Source organism: Myxocyprinus asiaticus, chromosome 12 (assembly GCF_019703515.2).
Source record: "Myxocyprinus asiaticus isolate MX2 ecotype Aquarium Trade chromosome 12, UBuf_Myxa_2, whole genome shotgun sequence".
Lineage (NCBI taxonomy): Eukaryota > Metazoa > Chordata > Actinopteri > Cypriniformes > Catostomidae > Myxocyprinus > Myxocyprinus asiaticus.
This window is the reverse complement of record NC_059355.1, coordinates 13,811,016-13,838,249: the sequence shown is the minus strand read 5'-3', so window position 1 is coordinate 13,838,249 and position 27,234 is coordinate 13,811,016. Positions and strand designations below refer to the sequence as shown.

The 27,234-nt window shown below is 37.8% G+C and overlaps 1 protein-coding gene across 2 annotated transcripts in view; it reads left to right on the top strand.

Moving 5' to 3' along the window:
• LOC127448673 (thioredoxin reductase 1, cytoplasmic-like) overlaps positions 1 to 27,234 on the top strand; it is a 75,706-nt gene that overhangs the window by 38,709 nt on the left and 9,763 nt on the right. Inside the window, exons 4-11 of one of the 2 annotated variants that reach the window (XM_051711390.1) lie at positions 3,423 to 3,530; positions 6,101 to 6,173; positions 8,661 to 8,780; positions 16,216 to 16,358; positions 16,749 to 16,864; positions 18,901 to 19,126; positions 19,364 to 19,456; positions 24,272 to 24,348. In XM_051711390.1, coding sequence (XP_051567350.1) covers positions 3,423 to 3,530; positions 6,101 to 6,173; positions 8,661 to 8,780; positions 16,216 to 16,358; positions 16,749 to 16,864; positions 18,901 to 19,126; positions 19,364 to 19,456; positions 24,272 to 24,348 — 956 coding nt within the window. Of the gene's footprint in view, positions 1 to 3,422; positions 3,531 to 5,702; positions 5,845 to 6,100; positions 6,174 to 8,660; positions 8,781 to 16,215; positions 16,359 to 16,748; positions 16,865 to 18,900; positions 19,127 to 19,363; positions 19,457 to 24,271; positions 24,349 to 27,234 lie in introns of those variants that run through there. The other variant, XM_051711391.1, reaches the window with a different exon arrangement.

The window sequence follows — 27,234 nt, the reverse complement described above, 5'->3', positions numbered from 1 at the left end:
TTGAGTTAAGTGCCTTGCTCAAGGACACAATGGTGGTGTCTGGGGATTGAACCGACAAACTTCTGATTACCAGTTATGTGCTTTAGCCCACTACAATACACTAAACAAGAGGATAAGAACATCAGAGTCTCTAGCTTGAGAAATAGATGCCTCACATGTCCTCAGTTGACAGCTTCATTGAATTCTTCCCGCTCAACACCAGTTTCATGTACAACAGTAAAGAGAAGACTCAGGGGTGCAGGCCTTGTGGGACAAATTGCAAAGAAAAAGCCACTTGAAACAGAAAAACAAAAAGAGAAGGTTAGAGTGGGCAAAGAAACAGACATTGGACAACAGATAATTGGAAAAGAGTGTTATGGATCTTAACCCCATTGAGCTTTTGTGGGATCAGCTAGACTGTAAGGTGCGTGAGAGGTGCCCGATATGACAGCCACATCTATGGCAAGTGCTACAGGAAGCGTGGGGTGAAATGTCACCGGAGTATCTGGACAAACTGACAGCTAGAATGCCAAAGATCTGCAAAGCTGTCATTGCTGCACATGGAGGATTTTTTGATGAGAACTCTTTGAAGTAGTTTAAGTATATAATAGTAATTTTTCACTTTATTAATGTCCTGACTATACATTGTGATCAGTTGAATGCCATTTTGGTGAATAAAAGTAGCAATTTCTTTTCATAAGAGCAAAATCTGTACATTATTCCAAACTTTTTGCCACCTGTGTGTGTGTGTGTATGTGTGTGTGTGTATATATATATTAGGGGTGGGGGGAAATTTTTTTCAGCGATTCATCGCGATTCATGCTCAAACGATTCTGAATCGATTCTCAAAAGAATCAGGATCGATTCAGAGTTCAGTTTCAAATCACGGCAGAGCAGTGGCGCGTGCCAAAGACAGATGTAGAAACAAAGACGCAAGTTAAGTGCATACACTACAGTCAAGTGCACAAACACTACTGTTTGTAGACCAGCTGTATCAAACACTTGACCATTTGTGCCCAAATGGAACTACGATCCCGAAATTCTTTCACAAACCCACGCACATAGCAACGTGAGATTTTATTTGTGATAACAAGCCAACAACATGAAAAACGAGCTCGCACCCTTTATTGCACTGATTTGCACACAATGGGGAAAATAATAATGAGGCAGCGGTTTGGGAGATGTTGATGTTTTCATTCAAAAAAAATTTCTCTTCTCTCGATGCCTTTCTCTACTCTTGCGCGCTGTCCGTTTCATTGGCTTTTGCTTTTATTGCCGGTCACTCGCTTGTCAGGACAGTGCGCACACCAGATGATAAAGGTTTGAAATCCATCATAGCTTTTGCAACAGGGTTGTGCGATCATCTACTTGCAGAGCAAACAGATGGAACAGTGCATAAGAGATGCTTGACAAATTTCTGAAGCAACAACTGCGCTGTTTAAACTGCTTTACTATCACCTGTGCAGGTGAGGAGAGAAGATGACAGCTGCAATCTCATAGAAGCTGATATACAATTGTGCTCAAAAGTTTGCATACCCTTGGAGAATTGGTAATATATGTACTATTCTTAAAGAAAACATGAGTGAGCAGGCAAAACACATTTCTTTTATTTCTTATGGGATTCATATTCAGCTGTCGGTAATAACAGAATGGCACAATCATAAAACAAAACATGGCAACAAAGAAAAAAATGAAATGACCCCTGTTCAAAAGTCTGCATACCCTTAGTTCTTAATACTGTGTATTGCCACCTTTAGCATCAATGACAGCATGCAGTCTTTTGTAATAGTTGTCTATTAGGCCTCAAATTCTTGCAGGTGGTATAGCTGCCCATTCGTCTTGGCAAAATGCTTCCAGGTCATGCAAAGTCTTTGGTCGTCTTGCATGAACTGCACGTTTGAAATCTCCCCAGAGTGGCTCGATGATATTAAGGTCAGGAGACTGTGATGGCCACTCCAGAACCTTCACCTTTTTCTGCTGTAACCACTGGAGGGTCAACTTGGCCTTGTGCTTAGGGTCGTTGTCGTGCTGGAAAGTCCAAGAGCGCCCCATGTGCAGCTTTTGTGCAGAAGAATGCAAATTGTCTGCCAGTATTTTCTGATAACATGCTGCATTCATCTTGCCATCAATTTTCACAAGATTCCCCATGCCTTTAGAGCTCACACACCCCCAAAACTTCAGTAAGCCACCACCATGCTTCACAGTGGGGATGGTATTCTTTTCACTATAGGCCTTGTTGGCCCCTCTCCAAACATAGCGCTTATGGTTGTGACCATAAAGCTCTATTTTGGTCTCGTCACTCCAAATTACAGTGTGCCAGAAGCTGTGAGGTGTGTCAAGGTGTGGTCGGGCATATTGTAACCGTGCTTTTTTTGTGGCATTGGCGCAGTAAAGGCTTCTTTCTGGCAACTCGACCATGCAGCTCCTTTTTGTTCAAGTATCGTCGTATTGTGCTCCTTGAAACAACCACAACATCTTTTTCCAGAGCAGCCTGTATTTCTCCTGAGATTACCTGTGGGTTTTTCTTTGTATCCCGAACAATTCTTCTGGCAGTTGTGGCTGAAATCCTTCTTGGTCTACCTGACCTTGGCTTGGTATCAAGAGATCCCCGAATTTTCCACTTCTTAATAAGTGACTAAACAGTACTGACTGGCATTTTCAAGGCTTTGGACATCTTTTTATATCCTTTTCCATCTTTATAAAGTTCCATTACCTTGTTACACAGGTCTTTTGACAGTTCTTTTCTACACCCCATGGCTCAGTATCTAGCCTGCTCAGTGCATCCACGTGAGAGTTAACAAACTCATTGACCATTTATACACAGGCACTAATTGCAATTTAAAAAGCCACAGGTGTGGGAAATTAACCTTTAATTGCCATTTTAAACCTGTGTGTGTCACCTTGTGTGTCTGTAACAAGGCCAAACATTCAAGGGTATGTACAATTTTGATCAGGGCCATTTGGGTGATTTTCTGTTATCATTATGATTTAAAAAGGAGCCAAACAACTATGTGATGATAAATGGCTTCATATCACTATCCTTAAATAAAAGAAAGTGTTTGAATGACCAGTCATATTTTCAAAATCAATGCCAAAATTTCACAATTTCTGCCAGGGTATGCAAACTTTTGAGTACAACTGTATGTCATTCCAAACATAGCATCACCAAAACTTCAGACCAACAAATGACTCATTGCATTTCTGTGCAATTCTGTAAAATTCATTTTAATACTGTGCATCATCCAACCATAGGTTTTGACTTAATTTGGCATTTCTAGCAGTGATATTTCTGTCTGTAGACAGATTTCAGTGTAAAGCAGCTTGACGGAGGGAAGCACCTTTGGAAATGAATTTGAATAATGCACAAGAACCACTTCACGATGGCTCTTATCTGTGTCGCTTTTATGCTGCTGCTAATGATTGGCTGGTTGTCATGGTAACAGGCACACAGAGATGGCATTCTGCAACAGCTGTTGGGTGATGGGAGTGAGGTGTACGACTACGATCTCATCGTCATTGGAGGCGGATCTGGAGGGTTGGCTTGCTCAAAGGTGAGGATTCACCCTGTTGAAATTCAGAGTTAAATTTGAGGACATTTGCTTGGGGGCCGTTCACACAGAAAAAAGCTACACTCAGCAACATGAATGGAGCTGAACAAAGGTGTCTCGAGATGCTTTTTTTTTTTTACTCAGTTGAAGACTTTTTATTGTGACATGGCGTTCATGCAGGAGATGCCGTGCAATGTTCAAAGGCTTTAAGAAGATTACTCTCTAAAATCAGCTTATTTAAAAAAATCTGACAAGGCAAGAAATCTGCGTTTACATGAAATTTGAAATAATTGCGTTATTCTCTGCTTTTGACATCAAACTGCAAAGAGGCCTGCGCTCAACACGTGCGTACATTGGATGAGTCGGTAGAGTGCCGATTTAGGTGTGTACATGCCACGCGAAATCTGCGTAATGGGCAAAAATCTACCTGTGTCGACCGGTTTATTCTTGTGCCATTTATGACTTTACGTCATATAGGAACGCCGTTTATTGCGTTTACATGACCACACACATTGTCGGCTTATTAAGCTTAATTGGTGTAAGAATGTGCATGTAATTGTGTTCATTGACCATTTAAAAACCCATGTTCTTTGACCATATAAGGCCCAAGACACTCGCGGCGAAGTGCTTCTTGGTTTTTCGCTTTGAGCTAGAGCTGTCACGATTATGAAATTTGGCTGATGATTAACTGTCAAACAAATAATTGCGATTATGATGATTAATTGTCTGTTTTAGGGCTATGATGATTAATTGTCTCATTAAGGGCTTTCAAGGTTAATTATCATATAGTATAAATTGTCATTTTTTAAGGTGTGCTTTTTTCTGCATGTATGCTTCACACATCTTGAAGTAATTTTTTCATATTTAATTTCAAATATTTAAATCAAATAATAAAATAGGAATAAACTATGATTTCCTTTTAAGGCTTTTAAGAACTTATTTAAAAAAATGTTTTAAATATCAAAATATTTTTAATTACTTAAAATATGTCTCTCTTTTTGTTCAACTTTAGTTTGTCAATTTTACATTTGCACTTGTTTTTTGATGCGTGTCTTTAACTCAAACATCTCCATCAGCCTGACTAATTCCTTAAATTTATCACATGCGAATTCCTCACTGCTGACGGAAGAAGCTATCATAAACATGTGACATGCAGTGCAGGAAATAAAAAAACATGAGCAGATGCCATGACTTACAGCAATTGTTTGTTGTTGGTTGTTCCTAAGCGGTGAGGGTTTGAGATTGATGTGAATCCCTCACGCAAGTGTTTGTTATGGTTGTTCTTGATAAGCGTTGCTTTGATGCAATAATCCGTGTAACAGAGGAGAAAAACGGGTGTGCTCTGTAAAATGCACGCAGTTTAATCGTGTTAAAAATAGAAAGTGGATGCACGTGGAAAATCCACGCAGTTGAATCGCGATAAGAGAATAATGCGGGGAGAAACCTGATACGTGCTGAAAAATGGCAGATGTTAAGGATTAAAAGCTGAAAACAGATAGATAAGCAATGCTAAAAAAGCTAGCAGGCTACAAACACAGACTCGAGCTAGGCACCAGCAGCAACAGGCAAAATACACAGATGAAACAATAGAAAAGCAGAAAAACCTGAAACGCGCGGTAAAATGACAAATGATAAAACGATGCACATATGAGAATATGAGTAAGTAATGCTAAGCAGGATACAAACACTCGTGAAGCTTGCCGTCAGCAACAAATGAGGTGTCAAAACGACCGGCCTATTGAGGACACCTGTGCTATGACTTTTCTAAGGGATGGGGGGTACGGTGCACCCCTGGGGGCCAAAAAAACATCTCAGAAAGTCCCATAGGGTACTATGGGAAGGGATTGTTTTCCTACAATGACAAGTCAATGCAAGAAATTTGTTGGATCATATCTCCCAATTGGAATGCTGGGCTCATTTCACTTGGGCTACCAATCAGTCTCTAAGTATCATCTTGGAAAATGGCGTAGCCACGCCCTAGCAACCATTTATGGCACCCTAGCAACCGTCCCCATAGACTTCCATTCAGAATGGCTCAGAAGGATATCTTCAGAACAGAATGTTGTAGACACTTGTGGATTGACTCTTGAAAAAATTTAAAATTGAAAAAAAAAAAAATTAAAATACTTGAAAAATGTCTCTATGCGAATGATCATACAGATGTTAGTAAATTTACACCAACTCACTAATAACTGAACGCCGATGTGTTCATGTTGACTGATCTTAACTGACTGAATGGGTATGAGCTGTATGAGGTGGAGCTCCAAGTTACGATGATGATGTGGACCAATGGCAGCAAGAAGGTGTTTAGCAGCTGGTAAGAAGTTTTTCTGAAAGCTTGCCCTGGCTAGGGTATCTCAAAAACGCCTTCGTTTTGGCCAGATTTTGTTCTAAATGACGGCACAGCCGTTCGTTTTTTGTATAAAATGTGCAGGGGCCCATTTAACACTGCTAGAGATGGTTAACAAACAAACAAACAAAAATTTAATTATCAGGCTTTCTTTGAGTCTTTTATAATGAGCAGTTTTGTGGATTTGTACATGAATCTGAACTTTCTGTTCCTTCCTCAACAGGAAGCAGCTGTTTTGGGGAAGAAGGTCATGGTTCTGGATTTTGTCGTTCCCACGCCCAAGGGCACAACCTGGGGTAAGAATATGTATTGCACATGGCACAAAAGCATGCATTATGCAAACCTAAAAACTCTGGGGGTTTACCTGAACAATCAGTGACACTGTTATGAAAGTAAACCTAAAGGCCTTTGCACACTAAACTCTAAATTTTGCCATGATTTAACATTTTGAATCGAAACAACGGATTGTTTCATTTAGATTGTTGAAAATGGCTAACAAGCCATTCTCACCTGGAGCAAACCTTCGCACCAACTTGCACGCCAACAAAGCAAGGCTTTTTTTTCTTCAGCGAGTGTATCCATTTTGTTTTGTTTTTTGGCTGGGCGATGAAATTCCCTGACCAACAAAATATGAGCTTTGGATCACGTGTCAGAAGCAGTTTCAGTTACCAAAACCAGCGCAACAGGTTGTGCTAAAGAACAGAAAGCTGTATGACCACCAACAATAAATGCTGAAGGAACTCGAGGAAGAAATCTTAAACCAGCATTGAAGAAGTGTATTTCATTTGCTTTAAATTGCTGCGTCACTGCCTTGCATCCCCTTTAAAAATTATCTGATCTTATGTGGATTGTCTTTATAATTTATAAAGAAGAGTTCTCTTATATCTCTAATGTAATATATATTGCTGCATCTTTGTATCACATTTTTTAACAAACAACTTTACGGACCTTAAAGTGTTTTTATTTGCCAGTGCTATTGCTGTGACTTGCAGTATACCTCAGATATGTCTTTGTATTTAAAACACCTCTGTATACCAAAAATGTGGTGTGTCTCCAGAAAATAGTTATCGTTGGGTGAGATCTGTGTGTTTAATTGCTTGCATTATATAGACTCTTGGAGAATTTAAATTTAGTCATGTTTAATTAGTAACGTAATTTCCTCTACGCATGTGAGTCGTGGACCCTGACCGCTGAAATTGAAAAGCGAATACAGGCAATAGAGATGAGATGCTTTCGTGTTCTCCTCGGCATCTCTTACAAGGACCACATCACGAATGAAGAAGTGAGGAACAGAATCCGGCAATCCATTGGGCCGTACGAAGATCTCCCGTCTATCATGAAAAGGCAAAAGTTAAGGTGGTTTGGGCACATCATACGTTCCAATGGTCTTGCGAAGACAATCCTGCAGGGGACTGTGCCAGGAGGAAGAAGAAGAGGTGGCCAAAGGAAGAGATGGGAGGTCAACATCCATGAATGGATGGGTTTGTGAATATGCGACGCAGTGTGAGGCAGAGGACAGAGAGGCGTGGAGAGAGATAACAGTTGCAAGTTCATGTGGTGCCCCAACGTTCTAAAGACTAAGGGACTGATGATGATGATGATGAATTAGTAACGTGCAGCTTACGCATGTCTCAAAAACCTAAACAAATTTTCTTACGTTCTCTTTCTTTTAAATTATATTGCTACATCAGTGCCTTGCATATCCTTTAATAACTCTCTAATCTTGGATTGTCTTCATAATATATTCCATATTGGTGTATATATTTTTTTTGCCATTGCATTTAATCTTGGGTGAGTTCTCATATCTCTATAATAAATATTGCTCCATCTTTGCCTTTGTATCATCTTTAAAAATTCAAAAAAACATCTTTCTTTGCCAAATATTTATAATATTAATACTAATGCTGTGACTGTCTGCACTCTGTATAAATTTATTTGAATCAAAATGCCTTTGTAAACCAAAAACGTGGTGGTGTCTCCACAAAAATACGTAATCGTTATTGTTGTGCTTATCGTTTACAGTCATTTGACAGCAGTTACGTTTTAAAGTATCTAATAATGTGTCGGACTGAAGATGGGTTTTGTTGGCTAGGATTTTAATTTTATTGTGTGCATTATATAGTTTCTTGGAGCGTTTAAATTTCACGTTTAAGGGTTTTGAACAAGTATATAACACACATAGATCTACATGGCAATAAGACACAATTAAACATTTGTTTTAACAGTCTTCATGAGTGTGCATTACGCAGTGATTTTAAGCAGATTTACTTAAAACAAGTAAACGTGCGTGGTAGTGACATAATCACTCTTGTTCCAAGTGATAACATGTTTTAACTGTTAATATTATTTTTTACACGCAGTACTTTAGAATTACCCCTCAGACTGTGTACACATTATAATACTGCCAGTCAACTTGTCAGCAGGTGAACTGAAATAGTTTCTAAAAGTGTCTTGAATGTTTTCTTCAGAAACAAACTCTTCATCACTGCTGCAGCTTGAGAAATCAGTTTTATTTTTTGGATCTACTTACTAGAAATCTGTCGTTCTTATCCATGATTGAGGGCAGACCAGCTGAAATGTCCTTGCGCCACCTACCGCACTGGTGTCAAATTGCTTGTCATTTAGTGCCACCTATTGTAACCCATTATTCGCGTTGCTTTCTATGTGAAAGGGCCATTCGTCGGTGATTCGCCTCTTAAAATAGCATCGCCTTTGTTGTGCAAAGGCCATAAGAATGTCTTGCGGGACTCTGTGTTCTCTAAGGTGTAATCTTTTCTCTCCAGGTCTGGGTGGTACGTGTGTGAACGTGGGCTGTATTCCTAAGAAACTGATGCATCAGACGGCCTTGCTGGGAACAGCCATGCAGGACGCTCGCAAGTTTGGCTGGGAATTCGGTGAACAAGGTGATTTATAAATGCCACGTTATTAGAAATATGAGGCTGCGTGTGGCATAAGGCGGTACATGTATTCTGTAAGAAATACCTTAAATCACGTGACGTAATTCTTGAGTAGTTTAACACATTGCACATAACACAAGGCTTTTAAATAACTGCCTGTTTCAAAGGACGATAAGAATGAACACATGAGGGATGATATTGTGAGTTTGTAGCTCATATTTGCATTCCGATTTAAAGGGACAGTTCACTCCAAAATTCTGTCATTTACTCGCCTCATGTTTCAAACCCGTGTGACGTTCTTCTGGAACGAATTGCGGTGACTAAGGCTAGCTTTCTGTCGAATGTTCTTTTTTTGTGTGTCATAGGAGTTTGAAACTGGTGAACTGTTTCTTTAAAGAACTTGTGACAGACTGTATCCATTGAAGATGCAATTTTGTGATTTCTGTTCTGAAGACATTTCCCCTAGAAAGAGGAATTTAGTCTGTGACAAACTGTGATGATGAAATGTCTTCAGGATTGTAAAAATTCTGTGATTTCAACAGACTATTAACCCTTAAATGCGTGGGAATTTCAACAAACACTTACATATTTGGGTCTTTAGCAACCCGGCACGTTTATCTATTACAAATGGATCTACAACATGCTCCGTGTAAAAAAATTTACAATATTAAGAGGGGGGGTTGGGGGGAAATGGAATAAAATATATATTGATGGTTTATTTTTCATAGATCAAAGAGAATGCAATAAATCAGGACAAATCTAGAGCAGGATTTGTTACTTCCACACTGAAATTTCATGAGGTGCAACTGTCTGTCAAACACAATGAACTACACATAACAAATGACATTCACATAAGCTACACATACTGTATGTATTTTATCAGGCACTTATTGAATAGATGCACAACTTGCATAATTTAAATAGTACACCCAAATGAAAAAAGTCAAATCATACTGTTTGTGTTACACTTGCTATAGTTTTTCCACGTTGCTTCATCAAATAGCATTGTCAAATGTAAAACAAGTCAATTACTAAAACAGCACCATTTTGAGTGAGAAATAGCATGTATAATATGTGTACACGCATATGGAATACTGATAATTCACCATTGTTGCACAGAAAATCAATGTGATATAGTATTTATTTTTATGAATATAGTACTAATTTATCTTGTAGTAAGCAAATAAATATATATCCTGTGATTGTAAACTTTTGTAGATATGAAATGGAAAATATAATTATGGAAGTGCAAAAAAAAAAAAAAAAAACCTACATAGGCCTGTCACAATTATTAGATAATCGTCTGATTGTGGTTATTTGATCTAACTGTGGTTATTTGACACAACCGTGATTATTGGGCATTCTAATTCCAATCACATTTTAATGCCAAAATAAGGGAATTTTAAGCGAATATAGTGTTTAAATGCCATGAACGGTGCGTTTGTGTGTCATTCAGTTGAACACCGAGTCAAAGCGTCATTGAGCTGCACAGCGGACGTCAACCAGCTCTTGTCCGGAAGAGCGCGTGAAGCGCTCTAATGTGCGCGCTGTCAGCAGAGGCTTGCGCCAACTCCCGCGAAAATATAAACCAGGGGTCAGCAACCTATGGCTCGCGTGCCAGCATTGGCACACGGAGGGGTAATCACTGGCACGCCAGCAAGGGCGAGAGAGGAGTAGACTATTTATATGAAATTCCGCACCTGCATTCGAGTCTACATCTTGATGTAATCCTTCCTCATGATCATGCAGCGTGTTTTCATGAGCTGAATGGGAGGCTAAACAAAAAGTAAAAATGTGATGAGACAGCAGTATACCCAACAGACTTGTGCAGTGCTTTACGTTCAGTTAATCACGTGAGTAAACGTGTCCGCTTTGCTTCGGTCAGGCTGCACGGCTGACAGCCTACATTCCGTGTTTCATTTGTTTCTTTTTTTCTTTCAGAACAACACGTGATGTAATAAAGAAAACACCACTATTAATCCTTGATATTTCCAACCCAGCCTAGCATACAGGTACACGTCCATAAACCATGGCCACATAAAAAATTTAATTTAAACGATTAAAAGAGAAAACATAAACCCACATCGTGGGGTTAAAAATCTGAGTCTATTCAAAATGTAAATTAAACCTGGAAATAAAGTTTTAGGATTTTGCAGGCGCGTTTCACCAAAAAGGGCAAAATAGTTGAATGGCTTATGATGCGCGAATGGCTTGCATGTGCAGCGTGAGTCTCATCAGACTTTAATAGTGTTTAGCCTCCCATTCAGCTGATGAAAACATGCTGCGATCATGAGGAAGGATTACATCAAGATGAAGACTGGAATGCACGTGCGGAAAACTTCATAGAAGTAAAATAGACTGCTCCTCTCTTGCTGTTGCTTGCGTGCTGGTGATTACCCCTCTGCGTGATTTTGAAAAATGTATGACATTATATAAGAATATTTAAGATTCCACACAATTTTGTGATCCGTAATCAAATAAGCAAATTTGTGACATTAACTGTTAACTAATGTTGTAAAAAAGGACAGGTTTTCTTTCATTAACGAACTTTCACAAGGTGCTCTGGGAAAATTCACATGCAGGATCATGATTATATCATATTCGTTGGGTTTTGCACAAATTTTGCACTCAAATGCTGATATTTTTTTTTTTATTAAAAATAATCAATTAAATTTGAAAAATGCAAAATAGAAAAAGTTTCACAAGTGGGGGGGTTGGCTCAGCACAGCCATTGACCAGGAAAATAAAAAATGGCACTCCATGTCAAAAAGGTTGCCGACCCCTGATATAAACGAACAAGTATAAACTTTGAAAGTGAATGTGCTCTGGTTTCAGTTTAAACGATTGTGTAATGGCAAATGTTCCTGGTTCTTAATGACACGCAGTGACAAAGAGGAGGAGATGCACGCTTACTCCATTTCTGTGGAGTGATATAATTATGAAACAATATCTCCAAGGTTTTGCTTCATGAGAAACAAGGGCTAATGGATTTAATCAAAGAGCATTAAAATAACGTGTAAAAGTGTAGAAATTAGGACAGAAATATTTAACTATTGTGTACAATTTTATACACCGATCAACCACAACATTAAAACCACATGCCTAATATTGTGTAGGTCCCCCCCAACCCGCTTCTCAGAATAGCATTCTGAGATGATGTTCTTCTTTTCAGACGTTTTGTTAGACATTTTAGTTGGAGGCGCAGCTCTGCTGTTCAAGAGACGTAGGTGAGGGATATGAGCCGGTGCGCTGGTCAAACTCCGTCGGCACGGATTTCGAACAGCGCTGCCGAGCATTCATCTTGCGAATCTCCATTCTCTTCCTAACAAAACGGACGAACTATATCTCCTCACCCACAAAAACAAGGACTTTTCAACCTCTGCTGCCTTGTGCTTCACAGAAACCTGGCTGAGTGAAGCTATTCCGGACAGCGCGTTACATCTGCCGGGCTTTCAACTGTTCAGAGCGGATCGCATCACGGAATTAACGGGGAAAACGAGAGGTGGTGGAACATGCTTTTACATCAGTGAAAGTTGGTGTACAGATGTAACAACGTTAAAGAGGATGTGCTGTCCTAATTTGGAAGCGCTCTTTATTAACTGTAAGCCTTTCTACTCGCCGCGGGAGTTTTCCTCGTTTATTCTGGTGTGTACATCGCGCCAAACGCGTGTTTGAATGCGGCGCTGCAACAGCAGGCTGATCAAATCACAGACACGGGACAACAATACCCAGACTCAGTTATTATTCTTGGGGATTTTAACAAAGCAAATCTCACACGTGAACTGCCCAAATACAAACAGCACATCACATGCCCCACCAAAGACAGGAACATACTGGATCATTGTTACACAACAATAAAGGATGCATATCGCTCTGTCCCTAGAGCAGCTTTGGGACTCTCTGATCACTGTCTGGTTCATCTTCCAACCTACAGGCAGAAATTAAAATCAACCAAGCCAGTAGTAAGGAGTGTAAAGAGATGGACCAATGAAGCAGAGCGGGAACTACAAGCCTGCTTCAGTTGCACGGATTGGAGTGTTTTTGAGGCTGCAGCAACAGACCTGGATGAGCTCACAGATACTGTTACATCATATATCAGTTTCTGTGAGGATATGTGCATTCCTATTAGGACTTATTTAAAGTTCAACAATGACAAACTGTGGTTTACAGCAGAGCTCAGACAGCTTCGTCAGGCCAAAGAGGATGCTTACAGGGGTGGGGATAAAGTCTGGTACAATCAGGCCAGGAACACACTGAACAGGGAAATCAGAGTGGCTAAAAGAAGATACTCTGAGAAGCTGAAAAATAAGTTTTCAGCTAACGACCCTGCATCAGTGTGGAGTGGCATGAAACAACTCACAAATTACAGGACTCCTACCCCAAACCCTGTAGGGAACCAACAACTGGCTGACGACCTGAATGTGTTCTACTGCAGATTTGAAAGGCCCAATCTCACACCCCACACCCACTCTGACCTTCACTTCACACAAACACCAACACCTCCTGCATCCCCCCCTCCTCCCCCATCCTGCTACTCAACCTGCACTTAAGATTTGTGAAGATGATGTGAGCCGCGTCTTTTGGGAACAAAAGACAAGGAAGGCTTCAGGCCCAGATGGCGTCTCACCAGCGTGTCTTCGATCCTGTGCTAACCAGCTGGCCCCCATCTTCACACAGATCTTCAATAGATCACTGGAGAAGTGTGAAGTCCCATGCTGCTTCAAATGCTCAATCATTATTCCTGTCCCAAGGAAACCAAAAATCACAGGACTTAATGACTACAGACCTGTTGCCCTGACGTCTGTGGTCATGAAATCATTTGAGAGACTGGTGTTGGCCCACCTGAAGAACATCACTGGACCCTTTCTAGATCCCCTTCAATTTGCTTATTGAGCAAACAGGTCTGTGGATGATGCAGTCAACATAGGATTGCATCATATCCTGCAACAGCTGGACAGACCAGGGACATATACAAGGATAGTTTTTGTGGACTTCAGTTCAGCTTTCAACACCATCATCCCAGCTATACCCCAGAATAAATTACTCCAGCTCTCTGTTCTTATGTCTGTCTGTCAGTGGATTGCCAGCTTTCTGACGGACAGGCAGCAGCTTGTGAGACAGGGGAAACTCACTTCTAGCACCTGTACATCAGCACTGGTGCCCCCCAGGGATGTGTGCTCTCCCCACTACTCTTCTCCCTCTGCACCAGTGGCTGCATCGCCAAGGACCCCTCTGTCAAGCTCCTGAAGTTTGCAGACGACACCACTGTCATCGGCCTCATCCGAGATGATGATGATGATGATGATGAGTCTGCATACAGAAGGGAGGTTGAACAGCTGGCTGTCTGGTGCAGTCAAAACAACCTTGAGCTGAACACGCTCAAAACGGTGGAGATCATTGTGGACTTTAGGAGAAACACCCCAACACTGACCCCCCTCACCATACTAAACAGCACTGTGGCAGCAGTTGAGCCATTCAGGTTCCTGGGCACTACCATCTCACCGGACCTGAAGTGGGAGACCCACATTGACTCCATTGCGAAAAAGGCCCAGCAGAGGTTGTACTTCCTTTGCCAGCTGAGGAAATTCAACCTGCCACAGGCTCTGTTTTACTCAGCAGTCATTGAGTCTCTCCTCTGCACTTCAATAACTGTCTGGTTTGGTTCCGCTGTGAAATCAGACATCAGAAGACTACAAAGGACAGTTCGGACTGCTGAGAGGATTATTGGTTGCCTCCTGCCCCCCCCTCCCCCTCAAGAACTATACACTTCCAGAGTGAGGAAAAAGGCTGGAAAAATCACTCTGGACCCCACTCACCCTGCCCACTACCTTTTTGAACTGTTGCCTTCTGGCTGACACTTCAGAGCTCTGAGCACCAGAACCGTCAGGCACAGGAACAGTTTTTTTTCCTCAGGCTATCCATCTCATGAACAGGTAAATTGCCCCATTGAGCAATAACTATGTGCAATACACAGTTTAGTCTTTCTTGTATTTATTCAACACATCCAACCTCTTCTGCCATTTCATTTCTCAAAAAAACAAAAAAACAAAAACAAAACTTTTCACTGTTCATAAGATAACAGATTGTATTAGATTTGCACTACCCATGTGTGTGTCTGTATGTATGTGTATAATTAGTTTTATTTTTTATTTTTTATTATTATCTATGTCTTGTTGCTGTTTTTGTATTGTTGTACACTGGAAGCTCCTGTCACCAAGACAAATTCCTTGTATGTGTAAGCATACTTGGCAATAAAGCTGATTCTGATTCTTACCACAGTTGTACAGAGTGGTTATCTGAGTTACAGTAGACTTTGTCAGTTCGAACCAGTCTGGCCATTCTCTGTTGACCTCTCTCATCAACAAGGCATTTCCATCCACAGAACTGCCACTCACATGATGTTTTTTGTTTTTGGCACCATTCAGAGTAAATTCTCTGTACAATTGTGGTGAGAAGAACAGCATCTCAGAATGCTTTTCTGAGATGAGGGTTGGCGATGTTTGACAGCACGAGGGGCACCTACACAATATTAGGCAGGTGGTTTTAATGTTGTGGCTGATAGGTGTATAAATATAGTATTTGTATTAAAAAATATTTTTTATAAAAATATATCATCTGAAATATGAGTTAAAAAAACAACAGTGTAAATGTAAAATTGACCAAAATTAGAGACATATTTTAAGTATTTATAAATATTTTTATGTTTAAAACATTTTTCATGTCATTCAGAAGTTTTTAAAGCCTTAAAAGGAAATCTCCCTATTTTGTTATTTGTTTGTTTCAAGTTAAATGTGTAAAAATTACTTAAGGTGTATGAAATACATATGCAGAAAAAGCACACCTTAAGAGATATGATAATTGTATGACAATTAATCGTGAAAGCCCTTAAAGAAAAAATTAATCATCATAGCCCTAAAACAAACAATTAATCATCCTAATCGCAGTTATTTGTTTGACAATTAATCATCAGCCAAATTTCATAATCGTGACAGCCCTACCTAGACACTTTCATTGCTAGGGTCTCTAATGACACTACACTTTTGGAACTAAGTCATCATTATACATTTTTATTTTTTTATTTTGGCTTTTAATTTTTTTTAGTTACACTATCAGAAAAATATTGAGCAATACTAAAGAGGTGTTTGCACAACTCCAAAAAAATGGATGTACAGAGGGTGGAATGAGGTCCCGGGTCACTAAAATTTAAGTGTTAATGGTTTTGTAAATATTGTAATATTTGTGAAAGTTTTCCATAAATAATACAATCTTGAATCAAGTGTGCATCACACCAGAAATCTTCATAATACACAAGACAAGCCATCATTATGACATTCAAAGTTAGATTTTTGACACATTTTCCTCATGACCTGTGCAAATAAATGCCTTTTTTTCTGTCTACTTTTTTGCTCATTCATGTTGTTCAAACATTGGCTTTTTAAAGTGACTCACAACTGGGAGACAATGAAGACAGCAGTGAATAACTACATCGGTTCATTGAACTGGGGCTACAGAGTTTCCTTGCGAGACAAGAATGTTAATTACGTCAATGCTTATGCTGAGTTTGTGGAGCCGCACAAGATCAAGGCAAGTGTGTCCAAACCCAACAAAACAGCTTTTCTTAATGCTAGTGCCTGTATTTAATAGGAAGTGACATAATAAACTCATAATACAGTTAAAAAATGACTCCTATGCACGCATTTGCTCGGATATTATATGAAAACCTTATAAATTGCATATATTTTGCATGTGCCATTTACAAGACGTTGCTATCTTTAATGCACAAAATTTGCGGATTACATCATAATGAAAATGGCTAATTTTTACACCTTTACTGCAATTTTAAGTTGCTATTTGAATCACAAAAATCCTTTATGGTTTTCAGTTGCTTTCAAAAAACTTAATTATAAACTTAATAAATATTGTGATGCTATGAGTGTTTTTATTGACTAATCATTTGTTTACTCTTCCTAATAGGTGAGAAACAAGCGTAATAAAGAGACGTTCTACACAGCAGCCAAGTTTGTTCTGGCGACAGGCGAGAGACCTCGTTACCTGGGCATCCCAGGAGACAAAGAATACTGCATAACCAGGTGAGCTGAGAGTCTGAGGTTACTGCGGTAAACTCTCTCAGGAGAGCAACTTAAATTGAGCTGGACCACGGGGGGTTGTTACTGGAGCCGTGATGGTTTATTTACAGGATTTATTGATTTAAAGTTGATTCATTTTCAGTCACCAAGGGAAAGAAAGGCTTTTACTGAACTGCGTATCACACAAGTGTCTCATTTACTTTCTATAGCTCCGATATGAAAATCATAATGGTGGAAAATGTTTTAAAAATTCAATATGAATTGCAAAATGTATGCCATTTATATTGATATGTTAATTTCTTTTAAATTTAGGGGGAAAATTAAGGAAAAATAATAATAAAGATATTAGGTAATTAAGAAATGTGTGGGGGGGGGCTCAACCCATAAAGTTTCCTAGGAACTTTTGTATGGACAAATTAATATCCTGTTGCATGTGTATTCTGAATTAGATGTTTACATCGCCCAAAATTCAGATTAACACCTCATATGCCAGCTGTCTTATTTGGACATAAAGGAATACTTCTCCCAAAAATTTTTATTTTAATCATTTACTCACCCTCAAGTCATTCCACCCCTGTATGACTTAAGCAGAACTCAAAATGAGATGTTTAACGAATGCCGCAGGCCATCTTTTAAATACAATGGCTGTACTTGTTGTACATGGTGATTCACTTAAACATTAAAGCACCCAAAAGTGTCAAAATTAGTCCATGCGTCCCACTCTTCATAGTATTCAGTCGTCTGAAGGTGTACTATGGATTTTAGTGAGAAACAACTCTGAATTTAAGCCATTTTTCAGTGGAAATCTTGATGTTTGTTGCACTACTTGAGTTATGAGAGAAGTCACCATGGCAAATGTGTTTGCTTTTTTTTTTTTTTTTTTTTTTTTTATGTGCCAAAAATCACAAGTTCTGGCATAAACTTGCATCCTTTAAGCTTTAAAGTGAGTTGCTATCCACTGCCATTTTATTGCAAAGACGCAGGGGAGACCCTCATTAAAACATCTCCTTTTGTGTTCTGCATAGGAAAGAAAGAAAACTGCATGAATTTGCTCATGATGACATTGTTCATTCAGACTTAATGCATGTGTGCTCTCTTATTGCTGAAGTCTGTGATTTCCTGACATTCATTTGTCGTTTATCAGACGAGGAAGTGTTTGGCATGACCCGAGACTGTGGTTTTAAGCATGTTGACTTTTCTCTCAACATTTGTTATGTGTAAAGGAACTTCTGACCTTTTGTCTGTAATTTGAAGGAAAAAATGATCCGTCATATTGCCCTGCAAAGTTAAAATGCTGTTAATGCACCAACTCTGAAACTAAGAAAAATGGCTTTATTTATATATATATATATATATATATATATATATATATATATATATATATATATATATATATGTATATATGTATATATGTATATGTATATATATTATTATTAATTCTTTTTCTTTTTTTTTTTTTGTGGATTATAAATTTGTCTTGCACAGTGTTTTATGAATCTGAGCATAGTTGAGTAAAACCTATAGTCCAAGAGACTTGATTTTGTTATAACTCAGTTTTAACTAAATTTATTAAGGTCTGGTTTGGGTGATCCATTTGAAACGGGATGACCCTTAAGACAGGTTAACAGGGTCCAAACAGTTTGAGATGTGTCCACTTCAACCACATTTGGAGGTGGTCGAACGGTGTTCAAAAAAATATGTGACCACATTGTAACTGTCCAGTGGAATTGGAATGCGTTCGAACAGTAGGGAAGCACCACCCACTCACCTGTCAATCCAGTTAGTTGTTTTAAAAGAAAATAACCACCAAATCTGAAAATATAAAAAAGTTAGAAAAGAAGAGGACCTAATATGAAATCTTGGGTAACACTTTTGTTATGACACTTTTGGTGATGGGCACATTTGTGACCGAATCGCCCAAAATGCATCTTAAAGCCAAGTGTAAGCCTGTGTAGTTGCTGTGTTTTGCCTTTGCAGGGCAGCTTAGCTCTTTAATTTGTATCCTCAATGGTTTTGTTCTTTTGTTTTCCCCTTCGCAGTGATGACCTGTTTTCATTACCCTACTGTCCCGGGAAGACTCTGGTGGTCGGGGCGTCGTATGTGGCTCTGGAGTGTGGGGGGTTCCTGGCCGGTTTGGGTCTCGAGGTCACCGTCATGGTTCGCTCCATTCTGCTGCGTGGCTTTGATCAGGACATGGCCAATCGCGCAGGAGATTACATGGAGATGCACGGGGTCAAATTCCTCAGGAAGTTCGTTCCTGTCAAGGTTTGTGCATGTGTGCTGTTAAACATTACAGAAACGTGAAACTGTCAGATATTATCTATTGCAGCTGCGGTTATGGAACACTGGTTATGAAGTATTATGATCAGGTCATGGCCGCTTTAACCATATAGTGATGGTAGCATGCTGTATATCCAGTGTCAGCAACTGTGATGTCAAATTCCTGGCCAATAAAATCGTATTGTGATAAAGTACAGCAGTGATTGTGTCAATGTTTCTCAGGTAGAGGAGCTGGAAGCTGGAACTCCAGGTCGACTGAAGGTGACCGCCAAATCCACAGAGAGCGATGAGATCTTTGAAGAAGAATACAACACTGTGAGTGTCATGTTTGTGTTAATAAATGTAGCCTTTTTATCTTAATCTGAATTTCTCTTCAGATATCAATGTATCTATCTGTTTATCTATGGTTGTGTTCCAAGACCTAGTAAGCTGCCTTCAAAAGCAACTTAATGGGAATTTAACAAGTGACTGATCTGGAGCGTGCTACATTGGCAGCAACTCATTGGCATGTGCGTCATAAAAACAGTGCTCCTCACAAAGCACTACTCATGATAGCATGTTGGTAATGACTCGATACTCTAAGCAATAAAATACATGCCAGGTTTTCTGCAGGTCTGAAAAATGTTTTAAAGTCTGAGGAGCCGTTTACACGACAACGTTTTCAACTAAAAATTGAAAACTTTTTAATGCTTTTTGGCTGTTTGTTTATGCGACAACTGCATTTTGGGGCCTGAAAACGGAAACTTTTGAAAAGGGGTTTCAAAGTGCACGTTTTTGAAAACGATGCCATTATCATCTCCATGTAAACATACAAAAATGCAAATTTGTGAAAACTACGTCATGCGCACGCATATTACGTGTTCAGTCTATAGGCATGCGCTCGAGACGTTCAAAACTACAATGGCAGACTACAGGACTGTGTTTGTGCTGCTCAAGATTTTGAGTTTATCGACACTTCTCCAGCAAAGTGTAGATTTACTGCATCACTACTACGACCAGCGATCGCCATCTTCATTGTTTGTATTCACCGCTCAGTGGAAGAATGCTTATGTGCGCAGGCGTGTAGTGTTTCTTTACAGTGATATCGCCAACTACTGGCCTGGCATGCATACAGCGTTTTTAGTCGTTTTCGCGGATCTGTGTGAACGGGATCGTTTTGACAACGTTATCGTCTGTACGCGAAACTTTTCAAAAACGCAAAGGAAAAACTTTTCCGTTTTTAGTACATTGTGTAAACATACCCTTAAATTGCCCTTTCGGTGATTAAAACCTTAAGGTCTTAAATCGGAGCAACAAGTCTTGAATTTATATGGTCATGGTATTAAAAGGGAAGTGCATTTTTACTGAACTTACAATGTTACACATGTATAAACCTCTGTAAGCGAGCGATGCGCTAACACAATCGCTCCTGTTTATAGTCGACAAAGCTGTCAGCGTTACAATTTGCAAGCGCGCGAGGTTGGAGCAGTCTTTTGACGCCTTTCAAATCGTGGCGCTTCCTTATTTTACATCACCGTTGACAAGAATTTTAAAGCTAACAGAACTACTCAGCTGCAGAGTTACACCTGTTACATCTCTCATCTCCATCTGTCTTGAGCTCCATCTGACATATACAGGTATTTTCTCTGCCATCTGAATCAGTCAATTTAAAAAATATATAATAATATATAAAACAATAATAATATAAAATTATAATATTAATAATATACATAATATAAAAATATATTATCTATATTTAATATTTAGTATATAATCTGATTTCAATATACATCATAACTAATTATGCAGCACAGTTCTCTTTCATAATTTAACCTGTTAAATTTTCAATACATATTGTCAACTTTAAATGGCCATTTTTAAGGTAACTGAGTTTTGATTTAATTTAGATATTTCACACAAAAATGAACATTGTCATCACTTACCTTCATGCTGTTGCAAACCTGTATGACTTTCTTTTTCCAGTGGATATCAAAAGGAGATATTAGGGAGTTTCAGTCACCATTCACTTACATTGAATGAAAAACAAGATGCAGTGACAGTGAATGGTGACTGAGACTAAACATTTTGCTTAACATCTTTTTTTGTTCCATGGCAGAGAAAAATTCATACAGACTCAAGGGTGACCAGTGATGACAGAAATTTATTTTTTAAATGAACTGCCCTTTAACTGCCTGTTAAAGTATTTGTTAAAGGTATCTGCCACGACAAAATATATTAATGTTATTCAGCACATGCTAGACCTTATTCACAGCAGTGCCATGTCGAACATTTAATGAGAATGACAACGAAGCTATGAGGGATAGACGTACAGTCTCTTCAATGGGTTGTACTGCAGTTTAAAGTGTTTTTGGATCATTCAGCAGACAAAACATTGGAAAAATATATTTTCAAAGACACTCCGTAGACAAAAAACTCCAGACAGTATGAGTTGTGGAAAATCAGATGGGATATTGGAGCTTTTTACAGATTTATACCGTGCTTGCCATTGCAGAGATGGTAAGTCTATCCCTCACAGCTTCATTTCAATTCCCATTAAAAATCAAACATGGCGCTACTGTGAATAAGGTCTATAGACCAATCCTCTTGTTTACAAAAATGTCAGCGCATGCGCAGTAAGTTGTGGGAGAAAGCCCGCTGACTGTTGTGTTAGATTTGACAGATTAGATGATTAAACGAAAGTATGACACAAAACCATCATAAATATAAACATATTCTTGGCGATATAATTACTATAATAAAATGAGTTAATAACAAACATGTAACCGTGTTCGCTATAGATTTTTGCTGCAAAGTTGTGAGTTGAAATTATCTCCTCAGTCCAGTCAGCTCTGTTGATGGCTTGAAGCCACAGCAGTCAACTAGAGCCCTCGGAATCATTTTTCAACAATGTAATCCGATAAGTTTACTTTTACGCATGGTTTTTCCACCACTTCCTTGTTTGACATAAGTGGTGACATTGCCAAAGCATTGGTCTATTGCATCACGTCTTGCTGGAAAGCAAGTGACTAAAGAGAAGGGTCACAATATAGTCTACATACTTTAGGCTACACGCATGAGTTTTAATGTTGTATTAACTTAAGGAAACACATAAGTGCACAATAAAATATAAAAAAAACATGTCCAGAGTCAACCAAGTAGTCTCAGTGGTTTTGTATTTACCAGCTAATTAATTATTTAATGTATTTTTTTATTATTATTACGAAAGTGGTCATAAATATTTATTTTATTTGACCTTAAAAAGTCTTACATTTCATTCCTTCGAACCTGCAGAAACCCTGATGTCAACTGAATGTGTTTACACACTGACACAGTGTGTACATTTCTGTATTATTGGCTGATCAAGGATAAGGGATTTAGATTGCAGAATCATAGACATTCTATATTCATATAACAAAAGAAAAGAAAATCATATGCTTCTAGATTTTGAGCTTGTAGATTTAATGACCAAACTGTATTTGAATAAAATCTTGTTTTTACATGTTTGGTGCGATCACTTGTATTTTATTCCAGAGCTTTGAGGTATATTTTTGGGTGTTGTTTAAACACTATTCAAGTGAAACGGCAGTGTCATAGAGGAACATAACTGATACAGTGGGTCTGATCAGAAGGCAAATTTATTTCCACATTCTAGGGGTTAGGGGCAGAGGTATTCAAGCCTTATGTTCTTAACTTTTTGTAAAATTAATTAAAAAGTAATGGAGGTCTGTTAAGTTGCATTTTTAAGCAATGAAGTGTTACTACTGTATACAGTATATATGACTGCTCATGTGATGATCTGTTGTGTTCCCTTGAATTTATTTCTTAAATTTCCTTTAGTTGGTCTTAAAAAGGTCTTAAAGTCTTAAATATGGTTTCATAAAACCTGCAGAAACCCTGCATGCCTCGCACAAATATTTGATAAAATATAAAAAAAATTATATTTAAAAAAGTTATATTTATCTATGCTTTTTGAGGTTGAATGGATAATCATTCAACTTTTCTTTTGCTTCGTCCACCATATTGAAAGGATGTTTTTATTGTGCTTGTCGCATTGTATTTTGAGATGTCTTTTGTAAAGATATATGCGATGTTGCCTCAGAATTTGTCCAAAAGTTGATGCTGCTTAGCTTTTGGAAAAGTATTTGCATCAGGAGTGCACTTGGGATGCCTTAAAATGCTATCCATGTTGACAGTTTGCTACATTTTAGAACAGATTCCATATTGTTGTCTATATATAGTGGCCCCAAAAAGTATTTGGACTAAAGGTTGACCAACCTGTTCGCAGTGGAATTTGCCGTTACCGATAAGTAAGGTGGTGGAAAGGGCAGATAACCGATTAATCAGCCGACAGTTTTAAAATGTATTTATAATATGTATAAAAATGTTGTTTAGTGTTTCATTACTATGACGGACACAGACATAGAGGATACAAGAGTCTAAAATAAACAAAATCCAAGTAATAACCAGGAAAAAAAGTAAGATTTAGTGCATAACTAAACTTTACACTTAAAACGAGCCTGCAATACACTTTGACTTTGCTCCTTTAAAATGCTTTATATTTGAGTATTTACCAAATAAAGCTTTTGATAGCCTATATATCACCAGATTCACACAAAATCCTTAATCTGGTGAATGATGAGGTTTTGTATGAATCTTGTCAATGATAAAAGGTTTTGATGCAGCAAATCTCCACGGAGGAGGAACACGGAGGACTAAGGCAACTATCAATGTTGATTTTTGCAGATAACTGATAGTTCCAAAAAGCAACTATTGGCACCGATATATCGGTTTTACCGATTAATTGGTCTACCTCTAATTTGGACTTTTATTTTGCACTCATTGTATGAATTTCATTGCATAAGATAACAATATCAAAGCCAGTGTCATTTATTTTGAACAGAATATCAATTGGTTTATTGTTAAAACCTTACAAACTTCTTTTTGTTAAATCTTTTGCTTTAAAAAGTGCTTGTGCTAGCTTTCTTTATATAAATGACACTTTTTGTTACCTAAAATATATAGGCTTAATTGTCTATATACTTTTTTGGTCATTTTTAGGTCATTAATGTTGCTGATTCTGACTAGAACCTAAGAGTGTTTGTTTAACACTCACTCACTCTCTCTCTCTCTCTCTCTCTCTCTCTCTCTCAGGTGTTGATCGCAGTTGGTCGTGATGCCTGTACAGGAAAGATCGGTCTGGATAAGGCTGGAGTTAAAGTCAATGCAAAGTATTTATACTTTCTGTCTTTACTTTGTTTTGAGTTCTTGCATTCATCTGTTCTCATAGTTCCTCCCCTCATTCATTCACAACAACTTTGTTGTCATAGTAACATGGGTGGGTGGCAGGCACTGTAGTGTCATGGTGAATCAGCAGTATTGGGAACTTGGAACAGTTCCCAGAGTTTGACCTGAAGCACATTAAGTGTATATATAGAGAACAGTTGTGTAATTTAAAGGGTTGGGATAAATTAAGCAAATTATACACTTTCAGTAGCCTGGGAAGTTTCATTTTAATTCACACACATACCTTGAAGTGAGAGTATTGAGATGTGTATGTGCGCCTGTGTGTGGTGTCCTTATGTTAAGGATTAGTTTACCACAGAGTTTTTAAATCGTTCTCAAGCAGTGTCATGTGATTCCATGTGACTTCCACACAAACACGCATATATGGTTGTTTCTTCATCTTCAGGCACTTTCATAACCCAAAGGTTGTTTTTTTTTTTTTTTTTTTTTCATTAAACTAACAGATTTGTTTTTTGTTATATGAAGGTCTCATTAAAACTGACCTTGAAACTTTTACTAGGCCTTCATTATTTTTTGGTATTTTCAAATGCTTTTTCTGTATAGATTTGACTGTTTTAGTCTTGTCCCAGACCCAGACTTTCAATATTACGCTATGAAAAAACATGATAAAAATACAAATTACATGTTTAAAACTATAACAATATAAACAGAGTGAAATAAGTCAATCAGTCTATCAATGTTTTGAAAATTACATTTGTCCCAAAGCTGTGGTGTCATTTCCACCACACCAAACAATTTTGCGCCTAATGAAGTTTTTATACTTCGTATACTTGTTAACCAAGTGGACAAAAGTGTCAGTGAAGAGCATGCTTAATGAAATTTGATGAAGAAAACAAAGGAAAATCTAGCTATAAATCACTTGATGAAATCACGTGAGCAGAATATTTTTATTGTGCGTCATTCTCAAGCTGTAATTTTGCCAAAATTTTACAAAAAGTGTGAAAATTGTGTGTGTATATTTAGGCTACATAAAATGTCAGCTAAAAAAATTATACTTGTCAAGACAAAGAGTATGCCATTTTTATAAAATAAATAAAACAGTAAAAATGAAAAAGTGCCTGAAGTTGAAGAAACACCCATATATGAGTGTGCTGTATGGCTCTTGTTTCCTGTGTGAGTGACTTGTCTATCTGCCTGAGCATGTGTTTTATATAAGGATGTCAATCGATTAAAAATTTTAATCGGATTAATTACATGGTATGCCGATTTAATTAATCACAATTAAAGCCCCTCAAATAACAATAATTCAATAAATAATGATTAAATACTTATAAATATATTTAAATAATTATAAATTAAACATAGTACGTATATTAAAACAAGAGTAAAGCATAAAAAAAACTAACACTTTACAATAAGGTTCCATTTGTTAACATTAGTTAATGCACTATGAACTGACAATCAACAATTGTATTTTTTATTAACTTGTATTACCAAAGATTAATAAATGCTGTAAACTATTTATTGTTAATTGTTTGTTCATAATACCTAATGCATTAAATAATATTAACAAATGGAACCTTATTGTAAAGTGTTACCAAAAAGACAATTTAAAAAGTGGCTTTAGTATGCAGTATATTGTTTGTTTCCATATTATTGAACATAAGCCTGAGAGTGGTTTGTTCTCTGTATGAGTGCATTGCCCAAACAGCTGAAGTTTCACTTACAGCCCCCTGGAGAAAACAGGTGGTACTTCAAGCTTGATTTGCTCATTCAGATATATTCCTTATTATGGTCCAGGGACATGAATAATTTTTATATAATTAATCGCACTGAATTATCAAGTTAAATCAACAGCCCTAGTTGTATGACTTGAGTGATTTCATCAACAGCTCTTTTCTGGGTAGTTGTATAATGCCTTTTATCTGCAAATACGTGCATTTCAGCGTTTTGACAGATTGAAACACAAACAGCTGATTCTGACAAGTGTGTTTGTGACATGGCGAAAAGAGACCCAACAAAATGTGTCTTCAAGATCATTTAACTCCTACACTGAATGTATTGGAGTGTTCATGACCTTTTAATATTCTAACACAAGGCTCAACAAGAAGGATTATTTCTCTGCTGGCCCTAACGGGCAAGTAGTTCATAAGTTTATATATCATGCCGACATTTTCACTGGCCCCACCACAAAAATTATACCTTCAGGATTCCCACGGTCATGGAAAACCTGGAAATATCACAATTGTTTTTTTTGTTTTTTTTTTTTTTATTTCAGGCCTGGAAAAGTTAATGGAAATTATCAGAATCTGAAATGTCATGGAAATGTATATTGCGAATAAATATTTTTTTTGCTAGTTAGGATCTGCTCTAAACTATTTCATCATGTCAGTATTGCTCACAAGATGTCTGATTTGTGAGCAAATCCTTCTTTTTGATTAGTTTCTTATGAAATGATTGGGCAAAATATACATTTTGTTTTTAGCTATGTGCCAAAAATTAATATTTATCAGGGCTCAACAAAAAGGAAGCAATAGTTTGAATGGGATTCAAGCTAAAAGTCATTTGGTAATTTTTTGGTGATTCTAATGTTTACCAGCAAAGCAGTTTTTATATATATATATATATATATATATATATTAAAAAAAAATTTTTTCTTTTTTTTAGTGAGGCCAGTAAAAATTATGTCAGGACCAGGAAAAGGAAACGTGCCAGCAGAAAAATGTTTTATTTACTGTTAAGCCCTGTGTATATTTTTCATTAAATTATTTTATTTATTTTTTGTTTTTTACAAAAATACTGGGTGTTTAATTTCCAACAATAGCTAGAAATTATATAGCTATAAATGTGTCTCAATGGCAGCAATATTT